Genomic DNA, 11255 nt, shown 5'->3' on the forward strand with positions numbered 1-11255 from the left:
ATGCTGGTTTCTCTTTTGAGAGGCGAGGCCCACAATGACATCAGCTTCCGCCAACACACCAGCCATCTCCATGGCACCGCACAAAGACACTTCTGGCCCAGAGGGAGGGGGAGCATCATGCTTGACACGTTTATAGGAGAGGTCTGTGCGCCCCTCTTCTCTTTTACTCTCCGACCCCTCCTCTTCCTCCTCCTTCTCTCGAAACTGTGTTTGTACAGCCGCCTGCTCTGTTTACTAGATCATCAAAGAGCTTCTCTGACTTCCATGGCCGTAGTCTGGCCTGCTCTCTCTTTCCGTTTTCGCCTCACAGCCTTTCTCTTCTCTTCCACTAATGGCTAATGCTATCCATTAAGTCCAATTTGAAATCTTTCTTACTCAGCCTTCTATTTTAGACTTTCCTTCCTCCCTCCCCCTCTGTCGGTCTCTCTTCTTGTCGAATGGAGCCATGACTCCAAGGGCAAAATGCTTAGTGAAGAAGTGACCACCCAGTGGGCTTTGTCTAACTCTTTGCCCCAACGGACAGAAGGCCTGTGTGTGTGTGTGTGTGTGTGTGTGTGTGTGTGTGTGTGTGTGTGTGTGTGTGTGTGTGTGTGTGTGTGTGTGTGTGTGTGTGAGTTACACAGAGGTAAGAGAACCCCAAAGCAAAAAATATTTATACATCAATGTCTTCAAAATATCTTCAAAAGTTAGAAAATATCCGGCTAAAAAACATCACAAGATGCCAACCTGTCTGGGGCGATATAGAGCGTCATGTTGTTGATGTCTCTCTTTCACCGAGTGAAATACCAAGTTCATTTGAATCGGCTTATTTAATGTGGATTAGCTTCCAATGGTTTAGGCCTGAACATTTTTTTTAATTATGACAGTATTACCTCAATTTTAAAGAGAGGTCTATGACCAAATTATTACTCCTTATTATTGTTTTTTTTATCTGAGTATTAAATGTAGTTAGCAGTTTGGTTTGGATCTAAGCATATCAACTAGTATTATCTGAGAATGAGTCAATTTAATAATCACACTGGAAACATATTGTGATGGGGAGGATGTCCCTTTAAAGATTTTTGTCACAAACCCGTAGGGGGTTAATAAATATCCAAAAATGTTAAATTTAGCTTCAAACTAATGCAAATGCTTGAATCTCCTCGTTGGATCGCCAACATGAATTTCTGTGTCTGTGTTTGATAAATAACACACAGATGCTTCCAGACCGACAAAGAATAATTAGATCAGATTACTTCAAAATCTGATGCTGTGCCCAATTCCCAAACAAAAACAAAACAGATGAACCCAAACAAATGTGTGTATATAGGCAAAAACATCGACTTAACTGACACTGGGCACAAGCTGAGTTACATGTGGGTGGGTGCCACCAACAACGAGCAGTGTGTTAGTTGTCTTAGTCGTTCCCTGACAGCAGATAACAGCTGTATACAAATACAGATCAAACTTTATTTCCTGTCATTAATTTGTGTTGATGTAAGATGTATTGTATACGAGCGGTGGGTGGTAAATATCCCAGTATTTATTAGGCAAAACTACTCTGTGTCAACCTATAATAATTCATTTCGTAGTTCAGTTTTTAATAACCAGTTCATTCTCACACCACATGTAATCAGACTTTTCCGAATGTTTGGTTAGGATAATTTGTATGAAGTCGTGGAACTCCTTTGGTCAAAATGTGTCTGGATCCCAGGTGTAACTCTCCCTCTCCCACTAGCTTTACATAAAGAACCATCCATTGATGAGGACATATCGCTATTTCCTCCAGGCTCCTCAGGTATTACAGATTCATTGAGCAGGAGCTCCTTTGAATGTGCAGACACCATCTGCCTGTACAGTTTCGCATCACTCTAAAAATAGGCTCTTTCACCTGAGTTCCACTGTTCCTGCTCAGCCGTAGTTCCTTTCCTCTCTCCGCTGCCTAGCAGGATGTTCTGTCACACTGAAGTCTCTCCTCCTTGTGGCCAACAACAGAAAAAAAAACAACCTCCACCCAGATTCCAGATGATGTCATATATTTTTGCACAGAACTGTCACTTTATTGCATCTGAATTTTTAATCAGTGAATAAACTTGAATCAAAATGATGGCACTCAGAAGATACGTTTGTGTTTGAATGTCTAAAATAACATGCGAGAGCTATTTCAGTCACGCTACAGGAGGAAAGATTATTGATCAAAAACAGTATCACTGTCACACAAGTAACACATCTCTTACGAGTCAGACAAAGTCACGTCTCAGTCATTTGATTGTGACGGTTTGTACAATATCCTGTCATGATGTATAGTAGCAATGAGCATAATACAGCTGTAGCTACGTGTACAAGGTGCATCTTTAACAGTAAAGACCATGCCATCAACTCATAGTCTCCTTCATGTCCCCTCAGGCGGAAACAAGCTCGGAGTCACGCAGTCTATCACTCAGCCGGTACAGAAATGGCTGCTTCCTGTTTTCTTCTCACGGTCAGGTCAGGCGTGGTCACCAGAACTGTGTTATGTTGCTCGCGTTATGGCACTCTTTTTTTTTTTTTCCCCACCACCTCCACCACCACAGTGTCCCTCCAGTCTGAAATGAGGTGACACATTTCAAGCCAGTTTGACAGCACCCAGGAAGGTGGTGTCTCCATACAGGGACACGTTGGCTGTGGCACGAGGGATCAGCAGCTCCAAGTGGTCCCCGACCTCCAGCTTCACAATACCTAAGGAAGTCAAATGTACACTTCAGATGTTGAACTACCTTTTTTTCTTTTCTTCTCTTGCAACAAACAGCTTACCCAACGACTGACACACATATGCAGCCAATTCACACACACACACACACAAGCTTGAGAGCTTGACTAAAGAACACCGACTGACCTTCCGTAACAGCTGTTGTAACATAGCTTGACACAAACAACAACTCAATACTTGCCTCCTGTGTAGCAGGTGTTGTAAGGGTGGACGGGGTTCATATTCTGGATGCAGCGGAACAAGATCACATACTGAGGCTCGTCTCCCACCACATTCCTCTTCCTCCGGATCACCACGTGACCCATTGCAAAGGTGCTGTCCATGTAGTAGACCTGAGCACATCACAAACACTGGGCTCAGTCTATGCTGTGAGGCATGGGGGGGGGGGGGTTAACAATGTAGAAACAGTCAGGTAGGTGGTATATAATTTGCCACCTCATTTATTATGCATGCATCATTTGCATTTCTACTTCTTTATCTGACCTACTGCATGCTTGGATCGAGCACATTGTTTTTTTTCTTCCTGCAATGTGTGGAGATGCATTCCCCTCCCGTGTAAAAACCTGGTGATGGGCAAACGGAGTAGCAGCGCCTCCCTGTGGAAGAACTATGACATGACAACATGAACCGTCCTACCTGACTGTACACGAAGTAGAAGCCCTCCTCTGTGACTAGCATGCTGTCTCCGTCTGTCTCCAGGGCAGAGCCTCTCCTCAGCCCAGCCTGCCAGGGGATGCCGGTGTGCGGCTCCGAGTTATATTCTGTTCCCGAGGAAATACAAAATGAGAAATCACGCCAAAGCACTGAGTGCTAAATATGTATGGCAACAGTCTCCAAAGTGTCATAGTGCAGGTCAGGCATACTGTACCTTTCTGGAAGGTTTTCCTGCTATTGTTTGCCAACAACTGCAGGAAAGGCTGAGAAACTATGACACAAATTACAACAATGTTAGACATGTTCATACTGGCCAGAGGCTTCCTCACAATCTGCACAGTGCTTTCCCCGTGGCCGTCTCTCTCTTTTTCCTTCTGCTCCTTCCCTTTTTGGTTTTTGGGAACAATTCCATTGCCAAAGTCAGCACTTTGCAACAGCTTACTGTAAATATTGATGTCCTGTAAAAGCCCAGGGATTGTTCAATAGCTTATGAGCTGATGGTTGCATTATCTCACCACATCAGGCGTTTCAGTTTTTAAGTGATTATCACCAAAGCTGATGTGTCATCCACACTTGGCTATGTTGTTTGTTTTTACTTTTCTGAATCACAGGTCTCAGCGTAAAAGGCATGTACAGATTGCGAAACCCATTTGAGCTGTATAAATACAAATATCACAACACTAAGGAATGGATTGAAGAACTTAATCCCCACCGTAAACCCTGGAAATGAAATCGGTCACACCCTGTACACTCCATGCAAACTAAAGAAACTACTATCTGCAGCATACATTCACAGTGAACTGTCAGTCTTACCTAATGCCTCTGATCCGGAGACCAATCTTTTCTTTCGTATCGGGGGGAAAGCATGTGGAAAGCCAGGTGGGTGCAGGGACTCTTGGCTGCTCCTCCTACCGATGTTCTCAATCTGAAAAGACACAATGAAGTGTTCAGAAAAGAACAATACATGTTGGCAAAATGTCTTTCCAAATCTGTGCAGATGAAGATGTCCTTGTGGACTAGTTGTCTCTCACCTGGCCCGCATGCTTGGCCTCTCGTCCCTCTTCTCTCCTGCGACCGACCTCTGATTTGAGTCCCTCCACCTCAGCCCTGAGAGCCACCAGTTGGTACAGGGAGAACGCTGAAAGAGAGGAGGAGGTGACTGCAGCGAGCGTCAGCAGGAGAACTGGCCAGGACAGCCTCCCTCCACCTGGCCTTTGTCCAGCATCAGGCTTCACACCTGCCAAAACTTCCATTGCGGGGCCCAAACAGTCTCCAGAGAGAGCTCACACCGGCAGCATGACCAGCCTCAGGCCTGAACTAAGCTGCCTCTCTGCTGACACACTTGGGCAAGGAGTGGTGAGTGTTTGCTGCTGTCATCAACGGTGTCTTAAGCTTTACCTTAATGCCGGTTAAAAAGCACCGCTGGCTTCCTTAAGTCTCGCTTTCTCCTTCAGTAGCTGGTTCCACTTTAGTCCGTCTGAGGGACTATACGCAGAAGAAATACTGTACAAAGAAAGGGCACAACAGCTTCCCCTCTACTGTTCCGCTCTGCTAACCGCACTCACCGCTTCCTGCCTGACCAGCAGCCCTGACAAGTCCTCTTTTTCTTCATCTCGCTCTTTAAAAAGGATAAAACACATCCCAGGTTCTCCACATTCTAACAAACAAGCCATGTGATCGTGGAAACAGGAAGGACAGGTTGGCAGCGAGACGAGGGACAGTCTGGTAGGGAAATAGGGAGAGAGAGAGAGAGAGAAAGAGAAAGTGGGAGAAATAAGACATAATTATCGGCACCGTCACATTTGAACTTTACAGTTCGTAAGGAGCCAACATGCACAGAAAGAAGGAAGTACAAAAATTACTTCAACTTTGAATGGCAAAACAAACAAACTGCGATTCCCAGAATAAAAAAAGTGAAGTGACGCCAGGTTAGATAAGTGAGTTTAGAACTGTTACTTTAAAAAAAAGAAGCTTATTTACAACAACAACACAAACAAGCAATTTCAATGTATCAATTTATTGCATGTTACAGTACAGAAAATAGAAAGTGAAAATGTGTGCTTACAAAAAGAAGTCGACATTGTTTTGAAATAGAAAAGAAAACATAAGGGAAATGGAAAGAAATCCCTCAAACTGACAGCTTGGTGCTGAAGATGAATCATTCAGATGTCCCATCAATGGTTCTGCCATGTGTCGCTGTAAGTCATGGTAGATGTACACACACATAAGAGTTAACACTGTGCAGGTCCGTTACCACATGCCGGCTTGCAAACACTTTCAACAGCATTCATTTCACTATTAACAATCATAGGAGCATATCTAATATGTTCCAGGGTGCATTTGCAGAACACCTGACAAATGATTTTCTTTATTTTTTAAAAAAAAAGATGGAGAGACATTCAGTTTGATTCAACAGGGTGTTGTACAGTAACAATACATTTCATTAATTTAGCTTGAGGCCAGCCACCAAAAACAATAAACCAAGTGACTGATGAGTTACATCTTCTCTTGAATGAAGACTAACAGCAGACGTGTGTAGAACAAGGCGTTTGGAACTAAACGAGTGCACAGTGTGCTCTAGCAACACATGGAGGGACAAATGGAACTCGGTTCATGGATTCGGTAAAATACAAACAAACGTCTGAGTGTTCTGAGCCACTGGAGGCAAAACGAAAGGAAGAAAAGACCATCGATACGTTACTTCTTGTTAATTGAAGACCACAATTTACATTCATAGTAGCCTTGAGACCATTTTTAAGTTCACATTGAGACAAACAAATTAGGCCTTTTGATGTTTGTTAAATGTAGTTTAGCTTACTTTTTTAGAAACAATATGGCTAAGGAGACGTGTATTCAGAAGGCTCTGACACCGCTGCAGTGCAGCATGTTGCATTTGGACGGTAAGAGCAGGAGACCGGGTTTTAATCGTCGGGCTCTCCTCTCGTCCCAGGAAGACGTACAGGAAAGGTTAATCCGCTCATTAAAAGCCCTCCGAGTGAGGAAAGACATTAGGATAAATAATCTTGGGGTGAGACGAGAACAGAAAATCTTCCAATTAACAATTATGATGCTGATAATGGCAAAGTAATCACGTTTCATCAGAAATACTTACATTATTTCTCAGCTCTTTAATATGTTCATATTTCTTTCAAGACTATCGTAATACAATACTCACATACCCACACTGTATATATATATATATATTTGTATGTATGTTGACAGAGTAATTGGTCGCTGTTATCGGTTGCAAAGGGTCGATACATTTCTGGTACTACGAGGTCTTATGGCATGTTTTGGTGAAGAGTATTTCCATTTAATTGAATTTTAAACATGCGGTGCTGAATATCATGTGTACAGTTAATTTACCAGAATCCCATTAAATAGGAATTAATGGATTTTGTCTGCATACGATACGATACAAGGTTTGTTTTCAGCTGCATACGACACGGTAAATGCAATATCGGCAAAAATATTTGCCATTTCATTCCAGATGATTCCTGTAAATTCCTGCCAATTATCACGGGAAGTTTCACAGTATTTTGCAACCCTGTTTCTGTTTATACTCTATATCCCGTGCTGGTTCTATTAGAGTGTACGACATGGGGAACAGAATCCACTCCTTTAATATGAAGCTTCAGTCTGAGGAAGATCAAATGTTTTTTTCTACACAAATTCTCTCTTTTGGAATTTTCCAGACTGAGCCTCCTGTGCTCTGGGGGAGGAACAGCAACACAAAGAGGACATAGGATTCACCTTGGAAAGTACCCACTTGATTCCTCTTACTGAGGCTGCTGAAGCCTCATTTTATCCTCTGCTCAATTTTGGATTCGACATTATATACAATTCTTCCCGATCAGTACCGACAGGAGGATTACAGCGACCGGCAACATGTCAGTGCACAAACGGGCATATGTTATAGAGTTGTACCGAGATAGACCTGAATAAAACTGCACCCATCATTTATTAACAAAACCACACACTGAGTAAACGCTCCTTACCAAACTACAGGAGCCAAAGTCACCAAATAGCAACTTAAGTCCATTCAACAGTAAGAGCTATCCTGCGTGCTTGTTGTATTTTAACAGGCCAGTAACGGGGAGAATATCTTGCAGCTTATCCATTTATATTTATATATATATATATATATATATATATATATATATATTAATCACTACAATATCATGTCATGCCAAGCTACTGCAATGATGATCCTCACCAGTTTCGGAGAGAAAACAAACATCCCAATGCTCCTCAAAGTATTGCTCAGAAGATGTCAGCCTACTCTGGTAAATCGGAACACAAAAAGTGCAATGTTATGAATTAACAAAGATACATACAGTACAGGCCTACATATTATCAGTGTCTCATTTTGGTTCCCAGAAGAAGTGTATTTTTTTTTTTTTTTATTTCAGTTGCAATCACTTTCCACTGAAACATTGTAGGGGCTCATATGGTCATTATACTGTGAGCAAATGCTTCAGTGACTCTAAAACATTTCATAAGACCCATTACAGCAAGTCTTCTGCGGTTGTGACACATCTTGCAGTTTGGGCGTGTGTGCTCTGGCTTCATTCGATTAAGGTCAGAGTTCATGCATTCATAGCTGCAACACAAAAGAAGCCATGAGGGAATTGTTGCCCTCGTTTAAAACCTTTCAAATAGTCAAATCATGTTAACAAATATATTACATTTACATAAAGTGAAAAGGTAGAAAGAGTGAAATAAAATAGAAACCCAGACCAAAGCATTAAAAAAAAAGTACATTCTTTCAAGAAATCAATTAAGTCCATCCAATCAAGCCTTCGACAGCCGTCACTTCCTCCAGCCCACGACCAGTCAGTCCCCGGCTGTTTATTTCAGATGATGGTGACACTAGAGGACGGCTGAGCACTCTCCTCATGGGCGTGGCTCTTCATCAGGTCTTTCGTGAACTGCTCCAGAGCAGCAAAGTAGCCCTGACACTGCCAAGTGTCGTTGTGTGTGCCCTCCTGAAAGATGGCAAGACGTTTAGTCCGCGCAGGAGACAGCTCGTATAGTTGTTTCATCATGACGGGTGGGATGAGCTGGTCCGACAGACCAGAGACAAACAGCGACGGCATGCGGCACAGCGCCACCTGTCGATAGGACAGGAACTGATTCCTATAGCACCACAAGGGCAGCAGGCGCATGGGCATGAAGGAGAAGAGTGTAGCTGCCATGTGGGGGATGCTGAGGAAGGTGTTTTCAACAATAATGGCTGCCACGCGGTGAGGGTTGACCGACGCCAAGCGCACAGCCACGGCACCCCCCAAAGAGCGGCCAAACAGTACCACCTTCGTCTTGTCCAGATCGGGACGGGTCATGACATAGTCCAGCGTGGCCTCGGCATCCAGGTGCAGTCCGTCCTCGCTGGGCTCGCCCTCACTCTTTCCATAGCCACGGTAGTCCACCAGCACCACGTTGGCTTTCAGATTGACCAGCATGAGCAGGGCGTTTGGCACCCTGTGACCAATGTTACCCGCATTACCGTGGAAGTAAAGGATGGTGGGTGGAGCAGAGGAAGTGGGGCTGCTTTGATTGCCGGGGCTGACTCCAGGAGGCCCGTCGCCTCCCGTGTAGCGAAGCAGGATGAGGTTGAGCTTCACGCCGTCCTTGGTGCGAATGTACACATTCTCATGAGGGATTCCTGTTGGCATGGGGACGTAAAGGCGAGAGGAGGGGGGCTGGTCTGGGAAGTAGAGGAGCACATCCTGGAATTTGTAGAGAATGCCCGCCACAGAGGCTAGGATCAGTGCGAGGAGAAAAAATCCCCCATACAGGTGGAAGGTGAGGATGAGGGCCAACAGGGAGACTCGACAAGCACCCCAGGACCAGGAGGCCAGGGTCAGGGTACAACGCTCTATTCCCGCCCACAGCCTCCAGGGCTTCTCCATGGCTAACCAAGAGCTGAGTCACACCACACACACTCTGCAAGTACAAAGAGAAGAGAAACAGGTTTAGTGTAAATAATCAAGGATCAAGTGAGTCATCAGTGCATAAGAATGCACATAAGGCTAATTATCAACTAGTTTGTAATTATTTAATATGAAAAATGACACAGAAAGTGATGGTTACAAACTGCTACAGTGCAATTAAGGAAATACAACAAATTCTCAAATTTGATAATCTTTAATATTACCTAAGTAACTAACTAATAAAATCTATATCTGGTATATTTATGCCAAAACCGACATATTAACATGTAAACTTATCTTTGGTATCACTAACAGAATTAATGTAAAAGTACTTTAATGAATCACCTCTGTTCTGACAATGTTATGCATATCAAACCAAGTTATTAAGGAGAAGACAGCTACGTGTTAAGGTTAGTGTGTGGCTAACTTTACTGTCTCTCAAAGGGAAAATAAAGACAATCAAGCATTAAATGAGGCACTATGTAAGTACATTTAATACTGAGGTCAAACATTATGTAAAACATGATCCCTCCCAGGCAGAGGACCTTAAACTAAGTTGGGAGGTTTGACACTTAGCAGCCATGAATTAACCCGTTAATAACCAAAAAGCCTTCTTTGTGGTGCTAATTCTGTCACTCAAACCATTTAGCTACTGCAATCAGTCCAAACGACCACCGTCTGTCAGGCTGTCATTGCAGTGATTGTTTATGAGTATCAGGTGTGTTCAGCGATTTTAAGGGCTGGTGGACAACAACTCTTGATGAAGTGAAAATCCCAAACTGAACCTCATGAGGTGTGGGCAGAGTAGAGACAGATGTAACTAGTAAGTATGCATTGGTGGGACTCTACAGGACCAGGAACGAGCACCAACGAATAATTAATGTTGATGTTGCTGGGTAGAAATGGTGAAAACATTTATAAATATTAGAAGACTGAAAAATGTCTCGACCCCACCCACACACACACACACACACACACACACACACACACAGAAGACATGGTGACAGCTGCTGCCAGCCCGGTGAAAAGCACATTAACGTTTAACAGTAACGCTACTGACATCTATCAAATGTATTTGAGGCGCATATGTCCGTGTCAGTATTACATAATGAATCACCACTAAGCACTGTAGCGTTACATGAGAGACTGTCAAAGCGAGCTGTTTCCCGAGACGGCGATAAGCCGACCGTGTGACTGGACATAAAACAGCATCTACAGTGACGTTAGCTAGCTTAGCTGCGAGCTAGCACCGTGACAGGCACGCTAACCATCTGTCTGACCTTCTTTACTCCTATCGCCGCGTTCTTTACCGTATAAATTAAGCCACCTATGTCTTCTATGGTTAGCCAGGTATAGCCACATACTCACCCTCCTCTCATTTTTAGCACCTCGGCTGCATGAATGTTTCACAAAACAGTAGCACGTAGACGGCGCCGTCACTGTCAAGCAGCTCTTTAGCAGTTAAATGAATTACAGTGACGGTAAACTGGTGCGAAACGCAAGGAGAACTATTGTTAGCAAGAACCGGCAATGCTAGCTACACCACTTGCTAGCATTACCGTTACCAGAGTGTGTACCCTTCGTGAAGTTCCGTGCATTTCTTAGCAGCAAAAGAAAGGTTCCTTCTTCTTCTTCTTTGAAGTTTTACAGCAGCTGGCATCCTACATTTTGCATTACTGCCATCTTCTGGAGTTAAATAACTCCTACAGTGGCTGGTATGTCAAGTCTTTCTAATCAGTCTTGTGTTGAAAGCTGATGATGATCTTCCGTTCTGTCTATAAAAACCGGCATACAGTCTGTATATTTACATTCCTTAAAACTATAAATACCCTATTATTTCTTGCCTTCATTTGAAGTTATTCCAGATCTACCAACATCATTTTAAATAATCTCTCAGGGATTAAAGGCCACATTATAGCTGGAAAAAACTAATTTTCATA

The 11255-nt window shown here is 43.4% G+C and overlaps 2 protein-coding genes across 3 annotated transcripts; both read right to left on the reverse strand.

Moving 5' to 3' along the window:
- Positions 1-2015: 2015 nt before the first annotated feature.
- Positions 2016-5085, reverse strand: tnfsf13b (TNF superfamily member 13b). Its single transcript, XM_076107072.1, has 6 exons — positions 4414-5085; positions 4196-4307; positions 3597-3653; positions 3365-3489; positions 2910-3060; positions 2016-2697 (listed from the first exon to the last, which is right to left on the reverse strand). Exons 1-6 carry the CDS (start codon positions 4633-4635, stop codon positions 2585-2587), a joined length of 780 nt encoding a protein of 259 aa, XP_075963187.1. The 5' UTR covers positions 4636-5085; the 3' UTR covers positions 2016-2584.
- A 298-nt stretch (positions 5086-5383) lies between these two features.
- Positions 5384-10948, reverse strand: abhd13 (abhydrolase domain containing 13). 2 transcript variants are annotated; one of them, XM_076107071.1, is made up of 2 exons: positions 10893-10948; positions 5384-9328 (listed from the first exon to the last, which is right to left on the reverse strand). In XM_076107071.1, the coding sequence occupies exon 2, from the start codon at positions 9292-9294 to the stop codon at positions 8239-8241; it is 1056 nt and encodes a 351-aa protein (XP_075963186.1). In that variant the 5' UTR covers positions 9295-9328; positions 10893-10948; the 3' UTR covers positions 5384-8238. The 2 variants fall into 2 exon arrangements, with proteins under 2 accessions (XP_075963186.1, XP_075963185.1); XM_076107070.1 differs by lacking the exon at positions 10893-10948 and adding an exon at positions 10684-10886.
- Positions 10949-11255: the final 307 nt, after the last annotated feature.

Source organism: Anarhichas minor, unplaced genomic scaffold (assembly GCF_050575085.1).
Source record: "Anarhichas minor isolate MPS153535 unplaced genomic scaffold, ASM5057508v1 ptg000004l, whole genome shotgun sequence".
Classification (NCBI taxonomy): Eukaryota; Metazoa; Chordata; class Actinopteri; order Perciformes; family Anarhichadidae; genus Anarhichas; species Anarhichas minor.